The sequence below is a fragment of the Musca autumnalis genome, unplaced genomic scaffold (assembly GCF_047663935.1).
Source record: "Musca autumnalis isolate F117 unplaced genomic scaffold, ASM4766393v1 scaffold_3, whole genome shotgun sequence".
Classification (NCBI taxonomy): Eukaryota; Metazoa; Arthropoda; class Insecta; order Diptera; family Muscidae; genus Musca; species Musca autumnalis.
Window position 1 is genome coordinate 102149526 of NW_027411866.1, and position 19524 is coordinate 102169049.

Sequence of the window (19524 nt, forward strand, 5' to 3'; positions counted from 1 at the left end):
AGTTCTTAATATTCTTGTCTCCGTGGTTTTACTCAAATAATAAATGCATTTTATACATTCTGGGATATTTCGCAATGGCTTGCATTTTTACTGCATCTATAGATTCATTATAAACATAATCCGAAGAGTGCCTTTAAATTTAATTCAAAACACTACATCAAAAGCTGTGATTTGGATCGAAAATTGAGTGCATCCTAGCTCTGTGCCGTGGAAGCAAAATGGAGGGCATCCTAGTTGCGCGATCTCTTGTAAAATTCATAAATGAATTCATAGAAAATACTGTACACTTGTAGTGATTTAATTGCATTCGCGGATGCAAACTTTTTGCTGGGCCTCTCTTATGCTTGGTTTACATTTACGAAATCCACTCGATTTCAACTGTCAAATCCATAGGTTAAACGTCAAATGAAATCAAGATGAGATTTCATTTGACGTTTGAGCTATGGAATTGACAGATGAAATCGAGTGGATTTCGTAAATGTAAACTTAGCATTATTTTTAGAATAAATATTTTCGCCAGCGGTGGGTAGGGATCAAGCAAGTGTTTTTTTTTTGTAGGGATCTCTAAAGCAACTGTTTATAAATTGTATACAAGGGAGTGCATTTTTCATAACTCCGTGTGGACTGCATCGAAGGATGTTGTGAAAACATAACTTCACATGCACATCTTCCAAAGCAAAATGGAGTTCATCCTAGCTCTCTTGTAAAATTCGTAAGTGAATTCATAGAAAAAGATGTACTCCAACGTCACTTATAGTGATTCAAGTGCACATTTTTTGCTGGGTCTCTCTTATTTTTAGAACAAATTATTTCGCCAGCGGTGGGTAGGGATCAAGCAACTGTTTTTTTTTTTTTGTAGGGATCTCTAAAGCAACTGTTTATAAATTGTATACAGCGGAGTGAATTTTTCATAACTCCGTGTGGACTGCATCGAAGGATGTTGTGAAATCATAACTTCACATGCACAACTTCCAAAATTTTTTGCTTGGTACTCCAACGGCACTTAAGGCCTGCGTACATAAGCTGCTTTGCCTGATTGCCTTGCTTACCTGCTTCATTTCTGACGTAATAAAAATAATAGAATAAAGACGAAATTTCGAACTGGGTTGCCATCAGTTGGAAATTGGGTCGGCCTTCTTTGTTCTTTTATTTTTTTATTGAAGCAGCAATGCAAGGCAATCAGGCAAAGCAGCTTATGTACGCAGGCCTTTATACTGTACGCTTGTAGTGATTCAACTGTATTCGCGGATGCAAACTTTTTGCTGGGTATTTTGACAATGTGGCATACGTAATCATCTAAGGCACAATTAGGACATTGCACAACAAACAATACGTCCATATTAAAGGAGCGACAGCTTTGACAATTCATTTCCACCCTTCACCCGCTTTGTAGTAGTTATTTTTTTATAATGGTAAGATTTTTAAATAAAATAAAAAAAACTTAATTAAAATACACATTATTACTATTTTAGAACATGAAAATACAGCGTATACGAACACCATTTCTCCTGGCATTTGTTGCTGTGCTGCTGGCTGTGACAATGGTAGATTCATACGACAAAGAAATGACTGTTCACATTGATGCAGGCAAGAAGGAATGCTATTTTCATCCTGTAAAAGCCGGCGAAACTATTGATATTGAGTATCAGGTAATAGATGGTGGTCATGGCGATTTGGATATTAGTTTTTCACTGGCAGATCCCATTGGACTGATCATTGTTAGTGATTTTAAGAAGCCGGAAAATATACATCGACATGATGTTCAAAAAGAAGGAGACTATCGATTCTGTTTTGATAATAGCTTCAGTACCTTCAATAGAAAAACTGTATTTTTCGAACTAATTGTGGAAAAGGAAGGCGAACAAAATCTTGGCGATGATCAATGGAATGATGTTTTCGAAGGTCTAACACCAGAGGAATTCTATGAAATGAAAGTACAAGACATTATGGATTACATTGGACGCATACGTATGCAAATGACCAAGGCTAGACAAATTCAGGATATGTTAAGATCGCATGAGGCACGCGATCGTAATTTGGCAGAATCGAATTTTATTAAGGTAAATACATGGTCATTGTTTCAAATTTGTGCCATGATTGCTGTGGGATTGCTTCAAGTGTTCTTGGTGCGTAGTATATTCGACACAAATACCCGGATGAGCAAGCTGTGGCAACGTATGCATCTGTGAAATTTAACCATAGCCCAATATACTTTAATTTCATCTATTGGTCCTCTGGTTAGTTATCTGCCTTTCCTCTCAGTGTAGCTCCCTTATACTGTCTTACCAAAGATTTTTTACTATTATTTTTATTTTTAAAATTCAAATGGAATTCAGGGTTTTGTGAAAAAGTTCCATACGTTTTGATCCTTATAATGAAAAATACTAAATGAAATTCTCCCACCTTTATTTTTGGTTTGACTTAGGCTAATAAAAGTTTTGTTTTAGTTTATATATTCATACACTTGCCATCACATATGTATATCTATAATATAGCAAATAAGAACACTTCCATAGAAAAAACCAAGTAACATGGAATTCCCAGTGAAGAATTATGTATAAATTTATTGTGCTGTGCAACTTTAAACATTTGTCGGTGTCTCGATGTTATCAAATAGAAAAATCATTTGGCACTTTCTTATCTTGAAGGCTAGTTTTTATGTTCTTTGATAAATGAAAAGAAAAATGATGTATAAAAAATAACATGTGTTTAAATTTATCTTAAATTTATTACATTTGCCATTGAATAATTATAAAAGATATCAATACAATCAAATAATGTTCTTTTTCACATTGTATTTTAGGTAGTTTGAATAAAAATAAAAGCAATAAAAATAAATAAATGAAAACTATCTGCATTTAAATATATACAGCCCAATCATGAACATCATCTCACCGTGAGTTTTCTCACTCTCGCCTCCTCCCTTATTATAAACATCATAAGGGAGAACAAAACTCACGTTCGTGAGAAAAGTAGCTATCATAAATGTCAAAAAAGTGAGAATGTGAGGCAATTTTCTCTCACCACAGAAATCAAGGTGAGTTGAACAAAAAAATGTAACTATGGACATTTTTTATAGAAAAAATCGACAAGAAACGAATCTTTTGCAATGATAATCAATTGTATTTATTTGTGTTTTACGTTAAAGGTAACAAATAAAAAACAATTAGAAATTCTTTTGGCAACTATACATGTTCATCCGTGTATCAATGAAGCAAGGAAGACCTCAATCGAGTTTGGCGTAATTTGGAGGTGGAGTTGAAGTTAGCCAAAATTTTTCAGATATGGGAACTGTTGATGCAAATCAGAATCATATGATGAAAACAGTAATGGAAGAGGATCCTATCAGGAGCAACACCTTTCTAAAATTTTTTTTGTAGGTACTTCCAAACTTTGCGGCCTCTCAAGATGATAAGTGACATATTTTAAGTGCCTTTGTATTGTTCTTTATTCGCTAAGGTTCCCAGCAAAATATTCGATGCCAAAGATTCTATTCAAGCATGAGTGCAAGTTATATGTCACCTTTTTACCACCTTCGCCCATTCTTTTTACAAGACTGTGACCCCTAAAAGATCCAAATCACATTGGATGGCATCTTCAATAACCCAGTGGAATGGTATCTTAACAACCACCTTGGCATGGCATATTCCACGAACAAGCCACAATAGGAAGGATTAAATTCATAAAAAAGGGCATGTTTATATTATATAGCCTTTTGCAGGGTTAACCTTCTTGAAAATTGAGAAATTGTATTTAAAATCCATGAAATTGGTTCAAATGTTGAATAGGATCCGAATTTCACGAATTGTACTTAGCATTCATATGATTGGTCCTATTGCTGGAGAAGAGATCGGATGTTTCACGTATTGTATTTATTTACAATTCTTGAAATTCCTTCCAAATGCTGAAAATGGGATCTTTCACAAATTCATTTGAACTAATACAAAAGATCCAGTGAGATATTGGCATGGAACGACTTCCACAAAATTTTGCTTGGTTTTCTTTGTATTCCTCAGCGTTTGTCGTTTCGCAAATCATTCAAAATGCAATATTAAACATTTTCATTTCTTTTTGCCATTTAATGACCTTTAAACGGTTTTTGTTCACTTTTTTGCAAATTGCAGAAATTCTTCGGGCGTAAATAAACAATTTTTACATATGTATGTATGTATCTGTCAAAACAAAACAAAAACAGCTGTTACAGATGTTGCCACATATCAAACATTTAATATTTTTATCAATTACCAAGTATTTTTAAAGTGGATTGTTGATAAAAATTATTTTTCGTTTTAGAAATATTAATTTAATTTAAAATAAAGTAATGTTTTATAAAAAAATTACGAATTTAGTTATTGCAAAATCATTTGTAAATAAAATAACGATATGGCAACGCAAATTATATTTTCAAGGGTTCACAAAATGCGGCACTATTTTCAATTTTCAAACTTGTGAACCCCTCTTCACTTTTTTCGCTCCTCCCTTGTCATTTGTGATAGGTCGAGACGTGAGAAGTGAGCTGCAACTCACTCGTGAGAAGCTCCCTACGTGAGTATTCATGATCGCTATGATATTGTTTTGTTCACTTTGGAAATTTCAGAAATTTGTAGCATTCTTTTAGGCGCTAAATATAATACGAAATGGCAATTTAGAGAAACAAAATAAAAACGTTTTTTGGTATTGTATAGGAGGTAATATATGTAATGATTACTGAAAAATTCTTCTGGAATTAAAATGAGAATGAGATTTTATGATATTACTTTACCCGGATCAAATCTGTGCAGAACGGAAGTTGCTTTGTGTTATTTAAACTTCGTTGTTCCTCCAAAATGCAACAAACGTTTTTAAACACGAATCTTTGCAGTTTTTAAGTACTACAGCGCTAAGAAACATAATCAGCCCAATCATGAACATCATCTCACCGTGAGTTTTCTCACTCTCGCCTCCTCCCTTATTATAAACATCATAAGGGAGAACAAAACTCACGTTCGTGAGAAAAGTAGCTATCATAAATGTCAAAAAAGTGAGAATGTGAGGCAATTTTCTCTCACCACAGAAATCAAGGTGAGTTGAACAAAAAAATGTAACTATGGACATTTTTTATAGAAAAAATCGACAAGAAACGAATCTTTTGCAATGATAATCAATTGTATTTATTTGTGTTTTACGTTAAAGGTAACAAATAAAAAACAATTAGAAATTCTTTTGGCAACTATACATGTTCATCCGTGTATCAATGAAGCAAGGAAGACCTCAATCGAGTTTGGCGTAATTTGGAGGTGGAGTTGAAGTTAGCCAAAATTTTTCAGATATGAGAACTGTTGATGCAAATCAGAATCATATGATGAAAACAGTAATGGAAGAGGATCCTATCAGGAGCACACACCTTTCTAAAATTTTTTTGGTAGGTACTTCCAAACTTTGCGGCCTCTCAAGATGATAAGTGACATATTTTAAGTGCCTTTGTATTGTTCTTTGTTCGCTAAGGTTCCCAGCAAAATATTCGATGCCAAAGATTCTATTCAAGCATGAGTGCAAGTTATCACCTTTTTACCACCTTCGCCCATTCTTTTTACAAGACTGTGACCCCTAAAAGATCCAAATCACATTGGATGGCATCTTCAATAACCCAGTGGAATGGCATCTTAACAACCACCTTGGCATGGCATATTCCACGAACAAGCCACAATAGGAAGGATTAAATTCATAAAAAGGGCATGTTTATATTATATAGCCTTTTGCAGGGTTAACCTTCTTGAAAATTGAGAAATTGTATTTAAAATCCATGAAATTGGTTCAAATGTTGAATAGGATCCGAATTTCACGAATTGTACTTAGCATTCATATGATTGGTCCTATTGCTGGAGAAGAGATCGGATGTTTCACGTATTGTATTTATTTACAATTCTTGAAATTCCTTCCAAATGCTGAAAATGGGATCTTTCACAACTTCATTTGAACTAATACAAAAGATCCAGTGAGATATTGGCATGGAACGAGTTCCACAAAATTTTGCTTGGTTTCCTCAGCGTTTGTCGTTTCGCAAATCATTCAAAATGCAATATTAAACATTTTCATTTCTTTTTGCCATTTAATGACCTTTAAACGGTTTTTGTTCACTTTTTTGCAAATTGCAGAAATTCTTCGGGCGTAAATAAACAATTTTTACATATGTATGTATGTATCTGTCAAAACAAAACAAAAACAGCTGTTACAGATGTTGCCACATATCAAACATTTAATATTTTTATCAATTACCAAGTATTTTTAAAGTGGATTGTTGATAAAAATTATTTTTCGTTTTAGAAATATTAATTTAATTTAAAATAAAGTAATGTTTTATAAAAAAATTACGAATTTAGTTATTGCAAAATTATTTGTAAATAAAATAACGATATGGCAACGCAAATTATATTTTCAAGGGTTCACAAAATGCGGCACTATTTTCAATTTTCAAACTTGTGAACCCCTCTTCACTTTTTTCGCTCCTCCCTTGTCATTTGTGATAGGTCGAGACGTGAGAAGTGAGCTGCAACTCACTCGTGAGAAGCTCCCTACGTGAGTATTCATGATCGCTATGAATACTTCACTCATAAGAAGTTGCCGTCCACCATCTGAAATTAAAGGAGGGTGTTGGTTTTAGATTTCATTGCTTACTGGGTCGTTTACGATTTCAGGGACCTTATAGCTGACTTCCGAAACGTCAGTTGCAATTTCATAAAATTACACCAGTATGGAACTCGATCTAAGATCCCCTGGTTTCAGGCACGACTACAAAGCATCTGACGTTTCGGAAGTCGGCCTATGTCTAGATGCGATTTTTATGGAGTTCGCTTCCGACAATCGTTTGAATTCCTATCTTATGACGTCTTGGGTGATTTCATGCTATCAAACTGTTTAAGAGAGGTTCATTTGGTTCCAATTTTGGTAAATTTCTCATATATAATGACAGCATAATTTTAGATACACATATGAGATCTTTAAGAACGGTTGGCTGAAGTCCTCCTTGCAGACAAATAAAAATGCTCGACCCTAAATTAATTCAGTCCCACGGCAGCGGGTTCTTTCGTTCCGGATTAACCCGAAACCATAGTGTTTCGGGCAGCGGCTGCTACAACAACAACCGGAATTAAATTTGTTACATATATCTGATGGCATAACGCTCGATTTCAGTTGATAATCTTGCGATTTTGGGTTCAACTTAAAATTGATTATATCAAGTAATTTCTCTTTAATATTTAAATAATGGTCTATTCTATTATTAACTGTCCATAAGCCATCGAAAAACATCTAAACAAATAGATACCAAAACGATCTAGTTTTGTTAACAACACACACAGAACACTTGAACAAACAAACGAAATTGAGAAAATGACTTAAGAACAACAATATTTTGGGTTCTTTAATTAATAACACGTAAAAAGCAGAATACCATCATAAACACTGAGAGACTAAGAAAAAGGCATGAAACAGAAAACCGGTTCAATTTAAAACTTAGCTGAAACAAAACATGTTAGCGGGGCAAATATGTTACTGTGCGAAATTCATCTTAAAATATGATTGTATATATTCAAATATTCACCAAAGGTCAATAATCTTTTAAGTATTACAAAATCCAATAGACAGAATGTAGACTCCAAACAGAAATATGTAAGTTGCTTTTTCCATTGGTATTCTTAAACAGAGTAAAGAAATAAAATGGAGCATTATAATAAAAAAGGTTATAGCCTAGAAAACAGTACTTAGTTTAGCGATAGTTTAAATTATGTCCAAATCCTTTAGTTTTTCCACTTGTGTTATAATAATTGAAAATGAAGACGAGGAACAGTTAAGTAATAAAATGAAAAGGCGTTGTTTAAGCTGTTGCTAAACAACTCAAAAGTGTAATTTTCACCTATACCTAATACCTTTTGTTGGTAAAACGTAGATCCAAAAATTGCCTGATGTTATACCTACAGCCAAAGACAATACAAAATTGTAAATGAAATCCATTGAAATTTCAAAACTTTAGAGACCCATATTTTGGACGTGAGCAAATCCTCCTCATGAGCTGTAACAATAATACACATATCAGGTCTAACTCTAATAATAATACCAAAGGAATCCAGACCGTACTTCTGAACGTTACCAAATCTCCTTTAGAGAACCGATTTTTTAAATAAAACACTTTTCGTTTTCTATAAAAAATGATACTAAATTATTTTAATTATTTAAAAATGAAGTGAAAACACTGGTCTTATAAATAAACAAATTCTTTTAAATTAATGCAAACATTAAAAAATCTTTTTTTTTTTTAAATTACATACTTAATATAAATATATAGTCACCTATGGATGTTTAATCTTAAGAATAAAGCCTATTTGTTGTTGTTTCTTTCAAGTTTAGTCTTCAAATGTCATACGCCCTGGGCCATGATTTTTCATATATCTACGGTAGGATTTATAACGTGGATTCTCAGCCATCTTCTTTTTCAACTCCTCCTCTTCTTGTCTGCGCCATTCTTCAAAGTTCTCCTTAATCCACAGCTCTAATCGAAGGAATTCCTCAATTTGTCTATCTTCCTGGGAATTGAATTGATGTTGACCCATTTTCATGTGACGACGTATCAAATACAGTTTCTCTTCCCGACCATAAGGTTTTTTACAAATTGTAAATTTCCATGTCCACAATAGATTCCACCACAACCATTTTGCCAAGGTATAGGGGAATATGATTATTTGTACCCATAAGACATCCCAAATTGTTGGTTTGGCACAACCACCCTTAACATCCATTTTCTCTTCAATCACCTTGATGATGATCTTTTCAATTTCTTCCTTTTGATCGGCTTTCGATAGACGATTTTTGCCCTTACGATTGTGTACCTTTTCGTTGATTTCCTCTTTGGCTATTTCCAAGGCTTTATTACGATATTTTGGAACAGTTGCAAAATATTTTATGGCCGAATCATAACGCTGCCAACCGGAATAATATTGTATGACAGAAATGATGGTCAATGTGACCACAATAACAATTCGAACATCGACTTTGGGAGCTACCCTTCTGCGATAATAACGATAGTAATGGGCATAGTATTCATCGGGATTGTCCAACATGTAATCATAATCTGTACGAGAATCATCATCTTTTAGAATTTCGTATGCAGTGGCAATTGCTTTGAATTGTTTCTCTGCTTCCTTTTTGGCGTCTTCTGTCCGATGTAAATCCGGATGATGTTTGCGGGCCAAGACACGATAGGCCTTACCAATTTCGGCCTTGGAGGATTCACGAGTAACACCCAAAACATCATAACAATTTTGTTTACCACAATAGAGACCTTCCAGTAGACCGAGGCAAACAGAAGGTAATGCCAGCATTAACACCATACTCAATAGCAGGTGACGCTGGTAACGTGGAGGTAGCATGTTGGTGCGCTGGTAATCTCTTCACACAAACAACTTTAACAACAACAGGTATAAATCATTAAGACCATTTATGATGATTGGTTGCCACGTTTATCGTTCTCTATTGTTTCGCTTAGAACTCATTGACCGGGTGGGTTGCTGGGTGACGACGAGACGAGCTTGATGACTTGAACCAACTTGTTGCTGCTTACGCCACTGCTTCTTTACTACTGAATGATGATGATTTGTTAAAACAATTCGATGAAAATTAACATTAAGCTGTCAGCAGAGTTTATGAAGATGCTGAGCAATGTTAAATGAGATGAGACATGGGAACTTTAAGATTTTGGCCTATGAACTAAAGAAAGTGAAGAAAGTTGTAGACTATGGAGCCGCATTGTTGTGTTACTTACGGCCGCTGTTGGCGACTCCATCGGCGTCGAACTACAGTTAAACATGCATAAGGTGACCCCCCATACCACTGCTATCGCAAACGATTCGTTTTCGAATGTTTTTCGATAGTTTTGCGGATATTTTGTTCGAAGACGACACACGAGAACGAATTGAAAACGATTCATTCGTCGCTCAGTTTGTGGCAGGAAAACCTTCGAATTCGAATATCATTAATAATATTAGGTATGTTCGTTTACTCAATAATTTGTACAAATTTGTACAAGTCCAGTAACTTCTTGTAAATGGCCAAAGTCTTTTGCATTGTACTGGAGAGTAAACGAACAACATCCAGTAACAATTTGTAAAAATTTTGAGTAAACGAACACACATATTAGGTGTGTTCGTTTACTTTTCCCGTAACATTTACTCAGCAAAAAGTGACTGAGAAAAAAAGAGCAATTTGACTCTCACAAGAGAAAAAAATACAAAAAGTAAACGAACAGCACATTACAAAACATTTGTAAGATAACAGCTGATCAATAAAAACAAAGAGATTGGCGCAAATAAATAAAATCGTAATTTCGAGCGCTGAAAAATAAAAAAAAGGAATTGAAAAATAAAAAAAAAAAATAAATAATGAAAGGAAACTGCTATATCCAAATTTTAACCGATTTGTATATAATTCGGCACACTTATTTCTGGAGTAAATACAGTCGCACATTCCAAATTTAATTGAAATAGGACATATATAGCGTGTTTTCTTGCACCATATGCCTTAAATCGAGCTAAAATATATATGGGGGCTATATCCAAATCTGAACCGATTTCTACCAAAATAAATAGCGTTCGTGCTTTGGCCAAAAAACTATCTTCCCCCATTTTCATGCGAATCGGACGATAAATGCCACCTGTACTTTGTTTAGAAAAATACATGGACAGACGGAAAGTGATTCTATGTATATCCCTAAAAGGAACTATGGGTCTATCTCGTTTCCTTTTACATGTTACAAACTAATGCACAAAGACATAGTACTCCTTACCACAAGGTGGTGTAGGGTATAAAAATTTCAAGCTGATTTAAGTGTGAAACAAATATTACGGTGCGCAAAAGTTTGGATTAAGAAAGCATTGATTTGTCCACGAAACACATTACATCACTGTAAACAGGACAGATGTTTCCAATGAAAACACTCTTGGAAGTCGATGTACGTTTGGAAGAAATTTTATTATTCCAAAGTTCCGGACTTGATTCAACTTGGTCTAAGTTTGGACAAAATATTACATCAAATCAAATTTGGAACAAATCAAGAGTTATCCTGCGTTCCAGCCAGTCGGACAGACAGATTGGCGGGTATGGTTTAATTGGCTCCAAAAAGTCCGAAAGGGATTTCATTCAAACATACTTGAGGTCAAACTATTATTTCAATGGGGTACATTTCCATAGTATCAAAGCTCCAAGAATCGTACCAGGACATTCAGTGTGCAAGACGGATGGCTACCTTCTATTCTAAACAAAGCCAAAAATGTTTGAAGACTGTTGGGTGCCACGATTAAATCCTATCCCTCTTGCACCTTTCAATTTTTGTGTGGGAGATAACCTTAAGATGTTCAAAAATACTTGGGGTCCAAAGCCGTTATTTCGATGTAGCCTCAGGGGGCATTACGACCACAGCCTGTCCTAAAATGTAAACATTACAAATCAATTACCATTAATTTGTTCCTTCAGAATCTTCAAATGACAACGGGTTGGACATATTCAAAGATGTTCCAGTCACTCCACTTGTTTTGCCACCTAAAATAAAAGTTCAGCGAAAGTCTTAAGTTATTTATTTTTACTTACTTTTTTCCGTCCATAAATTTTCCAATTGGCAAAAAAATCAAATGTAAATTTGTATTTTAACAACTCTTGTTTCTTTTTGTTTACAACAAAACAACTCAAATCAAGTGATTATTCAACAGCTGATCGAACTTACGAATTCTTACTGGACAAATTTTCCCAGCAAGAATTTGTAAGTTCTCAGTCACACAACTGTCAAAAGTGCTCTCTCAATTCGCTCTCTTTTGCTGGATAATTGTGTAAACGAACAACACCTCGTAACAATTTGTGCAAATTTGTACAAATTATCACGTAAACGAACACACCTATTATTTGCGAATGAAAGATGATAGTTTTTACGATAGTGGCGAACAACATTTTTGGTGGATGTTTCTGTTATGTGCCTTTTTCGTCTTATATTATATATACATTTACGAAATCCACTCGATTTCATCTGTCAATTCCTTTGTGTATACGTCAAATGAAAACTCATATGAAATCGATTGGATTTCATTTGACGTTTGAGCAATGGAATTGACAGTTGAAATCGAGTGGATTTCGTAAATGTAAACATAGTATTAATTTCTTTATTTGCTGGTATCCTGTGGTAGAAGAGAAAGTCATTTTCGATCTCTCCACTCTCACTCTCACATGTTAACAAATGGGAAAAATGGTAACCTCAGGTAAGTAAAGGAACACAGCTTTTATCAACACTTGTGCTAAGTTTACATTTACGAAATCCACTCGATTTCAACTGTCAATTCCATAACTCAAACGTCAAATGAAATCTCATCTGGATTTCATTTGACGTTTAACCTATGGATTTGACAGTTGAAATCGAGTGGATTTCGTTAATGTAAACTTAGCATTATTGTCTAAATTATGCGTAGCATTTATATCGAAATTATTTGAAAAAAGCAAATGGGAATTTTTTACAAAAAATATACATTTTTTTGAAACAAAAAAATTTTCAAAGTAAAAAATTTTTCTCGAAACAATTTTTCTTGTGAAGAAAAAACATTCGCCAAATGTTCGAAAACGATATCGTTTTTAAACTTTTGACGAACAAAAGAACAACGTGCTTGTGTACACCCGAAAAACATTTGCCAATTCTTCGAATGTGATATCGTTTTCGAAAGTTGTGCCGAACATTCGAATAATATCCGCAATTGGTATGAGGGGACCAACAAGGTTCATGTACAATGATATGCCAGTTCCAGAACCTGCAAGAAACTACTATGATAACAATATATCCTTTATGATATCGAATAAAACAGTAAAAATTAGTAGCAGTACCGGAAAAGACCACATGTATTTCAAAGTCTTGTGCCAGCCTATGAAAATTTTCATTAGAAAATTCTTTGTAATTCTCTTTTAAATTTTCGTTGACGTCCACACACGTACACATAGCCCAGAAAGTCTGCGTTAACCTTGCTACTTTTTAAAAATTATAAAGTCTGTCTGGTTACTTTCCCAGCAAGAACTTTCTCAGAGAGCAAGGGGTTTATATTCTCTTTTGCTTGAAAATTGTAAAAAGTAAACAGACACCTTCCCAGCAAAAACCAGCAAGCAATCAGCTGGCTTGCCAAAATAGAACAATTTGTCCGCCAATAAAGAAAGCAAACACGTTGTATTTTATTAAAAATAAAAAAGAAAATGAAACAAAATATTTTTCCACTTTACAACTTTGTTCTCCATAAAACAATACAATTAGACTATGTTATTTCCACAATAAAATAGTTTTTAATTTTCACAAACATAAATCAGCAACAAATTAAAAACAGATGATTGTTTTCAGGAAGAAGAATTGCTAGTTGCTGCTAGAAGAAATTTGTCCAGCAAAAATTTGCAAACTCTCAGTGAAAGAACTGTCAAATGTCTCTCTCGAATCGCTCTCTTTTGCTGGTTTTTTGTGTTAACAGACGACTTCCAGCAACAATTGGTACAAATTGTTACAAATTTTAGGGTAACCAGACAGACCTATACTAAAACATTACATAAAAATTCCGTCATGTTTATAGTTAACTACTACCCTCTGTATGGACTAATATGTTCTACATACATTTTCACCAATATATCGATAGCTTCTTCCATAAGTCCCGGTCCACACTAGCGTGAATTTCATTAAAAAGTTTCATGAAATTAGGTGTTCTTAAATCGAATTCCCCACTACAGCAATTTTATGATTTTACTCTGCTATGGACGTCGATCTAGTGACGCATAATTTCATATCAAAATTTCAATGAAATTACTGTAGTGTGACCCGGGACTAATTTACCTAGAATTTTCCTTTTATCAATGATAATTTATTTTCCCTTGTTTTCCATTCTTGAAATAATTTACTTTTTTAAGTTAAGTGTGCAAAAGAGCTCACAGAATGATCAGTTGTGACAAAAAATGGGAGAAAACCTCAAAAAAATTTAAAAAACTAACAAATCTTTGACATGAAACTGAGCGTGAAAATAGCGGCGTATTTCATTCTGTTCACACCTTTAAGCTTAAAATACATTGAAGTTTGTTGCTTGCTTCATGCTCAACTTTATGTAAATGAATAAAGGGCAAGTACTACCTAATTCAAATGCTGCCTAATTAATTTGAATTAGGTAGAACTTTGCCTTTAGTCTTTTACATTAAACTGAGCTTTCCAGCACAGAACGCAGACTTTTTTGGGCTCTAAAGGTGTGAACAGAATGAAACACACCGCTTTTATTTATTTATTCATATTTAAGTTATATTTAATATAAGGTAAATAATATGGGAAATACACATTTTTTGTCCTTGTTTTCAATTTTATGATATAGTGTTATAGCAGAAGTTTTTTGTTGGAACAATTCAGCGATGCATCTACCTTTATGATTGCCTAATGTCAAAAACAGCACAAAATGTCAACCTTGCTTTTGACAGATTAGGCCATAAAAGAAAAAAATTGTAATCAGCTGTTAGCTGTGGCCTACCTTCACTTTATTCTACCATGTTCTGAAAGTCATTTAGGACTCGGTGACTAATTTCGAGAAAATTAAGGGCGGTTTAGCCGTAATTTTTTAAGAGACTCCTCTGCCTTCCCTCCCAGTCCTTGGTTTGCCTGGCTTATGTATTTCACGAAATCGATTATTTCTGCATTTTCGTAACTTTTACACATTAGTTGTGTCTTTTTACCTTTTCAGTAATAATTATTCAGTAACTTCTTTTCAGAGAGTAAGAGAGATGTTACTCTTTAATACGAAAATAGAGAAAAATGTAAAAAGACAGCATTTCGTAAACTTTAGCAAGATAACAGTTGATAACCAAAACAAAAACATTGGCGCCAATGCATGAAAGAAAAACTAACTTTAGAGCAATGAAAAAGTTCTTCAATTTTAAGCAAATAAATAAAAAATAAGTAAAATATTAATAAAATAATCAATAAATATAGCTGAATCGTAATATTTATAGTATTTTTCCACAAAAATCAGATAAACATTGAGCAGCTGACCATTACCAGATGATTAAAAAACAGCTGATCGAACTTGCTAAATTTTGCTGGGAAAAATTCTTTCAGCAACTTTTAGCAATTTCTCAGCACACAACTGTCAAAATGGTTCTCTCACTTCGCTCTCTTTTACTGAACTTTTGTGTAAAAAGACACCATTTAGTAACATTTCGTAATAATTATTACAAATTATCACGTAAAAAGACACACCTATTATGTCAACTAAATTCGACTAAATATTCAAAAATAAGCAAAATTCCCTTTATTTCTGCCGTTTTTATAAAGAAATATAAACAGTTTTCTCTTTTCTAGGATAGCGTTTTTCCTTAGCCATAAATTGTAATAATTTGCTATGAAATATAATATTTTTGCACACAGGAACAAAGATTCTGTTCGCAATTATTGAAATTTATACTGTTACGAATGTAACTGATAGATTTATGTTAAATTAGTTTAATTTCCGTTAATTTAAAAATTTGAATTGTAACGTAAAGTTTTTATTACGCAGTTACTTTATTTAAGCAGCAACAACTACCATGTAGAACTCTCTTCATTATTCTGGATGTTACTTTACCTTTCATTAATGTGCTTTTATTTTGTTTCGCCATAGTCATGTAATTATTGTTTAGTTTGTCACTTCTTTTCTTACACTTATTTGTTGTTGTAATTACGTCATTGATCATCCCCCATGTATGTATGTGAGTATGGTTGTTCGCTTAGTGCGAATGTGCGTCTGTGTGTTCGTTGTACAGATTCGAGGTGTTGCCATATGCTCTAGATATTTCTCGAACAGGGAGACTTTGGGATATAAATGCACTGGAACTGGCAATGACGAGTAGTCGTGTTTTAAGCGTTGAACTGAACAGATCGGTTAAAGAATTGCTGCGTGCTAACTAGAGACGAGCTGCGTGCTTAGTAATTAAAGTCGGTTACGAAGAAGTGTAATAAAGTAAATAAAGCATTGTAGAAACGTAATCTAAAACGAACCCTGTTTTATTTGGTACAAATCGTATCGGGGAATAAAACAACGTCTACACGGACATTAGTTAAATCTAATTCCGTAACAATTGGTGTCAGGAAGTGAGATTACGATCATCCTACAATGAAGTTTAAGGATCTACGAGTGGAAGACTTGAAGAAGGAGCTAAGTAAGTTGGAGTTGTGTTCTACTGGCAACAAGGCCGAACTACAAAAACGCTTGTTGGAAGAGTTCGAGCGCCGTGGAATGAACATCGACGAATATGAGTTTGATATTAGAGATGAAACTTCAGACGCGGTTCCGAGTTATACGGAGGTTGCAAAAGTTATTGCAGTAACGTTGGCGAAGGAATTTAATAAGAGAATGGAAGAGGAATCTATTGCAATAAATGAAAGCTTCAAATGTCTGACGGAGGAATTCGACGAAAAATTGGAAGAATTAGAGGCAAAAATCAGCGAAAGACTCGATAATATTACGCAAGTTATTGGAAAGCGATTCGAGGTTATGGAAAACCATTTAAAGAAATTGGATAGGCAATTTCTGGCCCACGACGAGAAGATTGTGAATCTGGAAAAGAAAATGTCTGAACTGGAAATCAAAGGAGGACCAGTGCGAGTTATTGATAACACTCTGAAAATCAAGCCTCCTGAATTCGACGGATCTACATCGTTTGATGTCTTCAAATTACAATTTGAGACGGTTGCTTCGAGTAATTCGTGGAACGATAACGACAAGGCGGTTCGACTACTTATGGCATTGAAGGGCGGTGCTGCTGACGTATTACAGAATATTCCCGCCGCTTCTAGAAACAGTTATGGAGATATAATGGCTGCTCTTGAACTTAAGTACGGTGGCGGACATAAGCAAGAGACAATGGTGAAACCTCAGGCTTGCAATGTGCAGAGGCTGGAAGTTGAGGACAACAATCCTCAGACCGTTGTCGAACTAATGAAAGATGCACTAATGCAGGTAGTAGGTAAAGTGAAACGAAGGGCTGGTAAAACGAGAAGGACTTGCTACAACTGTCGGAAAGCTGGACACATTGCACGAGAATGCAGATTGCAACGACCAAGGCACGGACCCACCTCACCGCCTTCAAAAAGCGACGACCAACCGGTGGCCAAGAATCTGGAAAGAGAGACATCAGGTGAATCAAATAAAATGAATTCCGTCGATCACGAGGCGCCGCTGGCAGAGGATGAAAACGATGGTCCCACAATTTCTATAGCCATAGTCCAGCAGAAGAACCACAACTTAACGGTGAAAGGCTTCGTCAATGGTGTATTGCGTACCTTGACATTGGACACCGGTGCAACAAAGTCCATTATTAGACCGGATTTGGTGAAAGGGAAGGTATTGCCGTTAAATGGAGTCAAATTGCGGACGGCCACAGGCGAGACTACAACGGTGCATGGAAAGGCCTACCAAAGGCTGAGCATGGGTAGAAAATCGGTAAATTTCGATTTTATAGTGGCCGATATTGTGGACGAAGTTATACTTGGTGTAGACTTCATGATTGCCTTCGATATAAACCTGGACATAAAGCACCGTGTGATGACTTGGTCCAATGTGGAAATACCGATTAATGTGGGCTACAAAGAGAAGAAAAGCATGTGTCGCCCTAGCGCAGAATCTGACGAAATCGCTATAGATGTCCGTACGCTGAAGGTGGAAGCCGCCGAAAAATGGCCAGTACGAAAGCGGAAAAATCTCGCAACGAGGAGGGAAAAGCGAAGATGTACGTCGAGGAAACGTCCATCGAAAAGCGGCCGTACAACAAGGAAGGACAAGTTCGATGAAGACCAGGTGGCAGTTAGGATGGTGACCACAAAGAAAGAAGGTATAACGTCAAGATTCCTGGAGAGAAAGCAACGTCCAGAAGAGCAGAAGTCCAAAGCTGACGCAGTAGAGGGTACATCTAAATCGGTTGCCACCACTACGGAACGAGAACTGCGTCTAGTCAAGAGGAACAGGCTTAAGCGGGAGGCAGTGTTACCAATGCCCATACCACAGAGAGGGAACTGTGCCTATTCGGGACGAACAGGTAATTATTGTTTAGTTTGTCACTTCTTTTCTTACACTTATTTGTTGTTGTAATTACGTCATTGATCATCCCCCATGTATGTATGTGAGTATGGTTGTTCGCTTAGTGCGAATGTGCGTCTGTGTGTTCGTTGTACAGATTCGAGGTGTTGCCATATGCTCTAGATATTTCTCGAACAGGGAGACTTTGGGATATAAATGCACTGGAACTGGCAATGACGAGTAGTCGTGTTTTAAGCGTTGAACTGAACAGATCGGTTAAAGAATTGCTGCGTGCTAACTAGAGACGAGCTGCGTGCTTAGTAATTAAAGTCGGTTACGAAGAAGTGTAATAAAGTAAATAAAGCATTGTAGAAACGTAATCTAAAACGAACCCTGTTTTATTTGGTACAAATCGTATCGGGGAATAAAACAACGTCTACACGGACATTAGTTAAATCTAATTCCGTAACAATACTCATATTGCAGAAAAATTCCGATATTGGCCGGTTTTTTGCCAAAATATTTAACAAAAGTTACAAAAACCGAATATTTTTGACGCATAGAAAACAGGGTTAACAACTTCTTCTTTGTCATTCTCGCTGATAGGGTTGCCATGGATCCATGTTACATACATTTTTTAATTGCCACAGGACCAACATTTTTTTAAGTATTTGGTTTTTTGAATATTGGTTATGGGGTTCTAAAATACTGAGGTGTTATTATAGGTGAAATTGAAAACCGAATATTTTTGACACTCACTGTATGTTGTTTAACCATTTTTATTTTATATCTAAATTTACCTGAATTTCGTTAATTTTATTTTATTATATTTAAGTTAAGACACTAATAGTGCGGTTACACTACAGTTTTTTGCCGGGTTAACCCACTTTATGAGGATTTATTGCTTAATCTGGTCAAATCTGACCAGATTTGCCATACAAAAATTAAATCCTCTTACGACTGGGTTTATTTTAAATCCGGCACAAATCCACCAAAAATACAGTGTTGTATTCGGTATTTGTGCAAAAAAATCCAACTCTACTCAAAAAGTACCAAAAGTTGCAACTGTTTTTGCAACAGAGCTTGTCGTGTTTTACACGTTTACGATTGGTCGCATGAGATTTTATAGAGTTAATAAATCTAAAGTTACTTGAAAATCATAAAATTATTTATTTTTTTACATTAGACACTTTTTTAACAAAAAGTGCACTTGATACCATGATACAAAAATGTATCCCTGTGTGTAAAATATACCAATATGAGAAAAAAGGGGACGATATCTCATACGAGAAATTGTAAAAGTGTAAAACACGACTTTATTAGTTATTTTGTGTGTATACGTAAACAAACATCAGCTGACAGTTTATATCCTCGAAAAGCTAAGTGTAACCAGCAAAGATTAACCCACTGGATCTATTAAACCCAGTGGGTTAACCTTCAATAGTGTAACCGGGGTATAATG

The 19524-nt window shown here is 35.0% G+C and overlaps 2 protein-coding genes across 2 annotated transcripts; one reads left to right on the plus strand and one right to left on the minus strand.

Moving 5' to 3' along the window:
* The first annotated feature begins 1307 nt into the window (after positions 1-1307).
* Positions 1308-2863, plus strand: opm (transmembrane emp24 domain-containing protein opossum). Its single transcript, XM_073973317.1, has 2 exons — positions 1308-1412; positions 1473-2863. Exons 1-2 carry the CDS (start codon positions 1410-1412, stop codon positions 2187-2189), a joined length of 720 nt encoding a protein of 239 aa, XP_073829418.1. The 5' UTR covers positions 1308-1409; the 3' UTR covers positions 2190-2863.
* Positions 2864-8170: 5307 nt separating this feature from the next.
* Positions 8171-9794, minus strand: LOC141397221 (dnaJ homolog subfamily C member 25 homolog). The gene has a single exon (XM_073973316.1). The coding sequence runs from the start codon at positions 9399-9401 to the stop codon at positions 8379-8381; it is 1023 nt and encodes a 340-aa protein (XP_073829417.1). The 5' UTR covers positions 9402-9794; the 3' UTR covers positions 8171-8378.
* Between the last annotated feature and the right edge of the window lie 9730 nt (positions 9795-19524).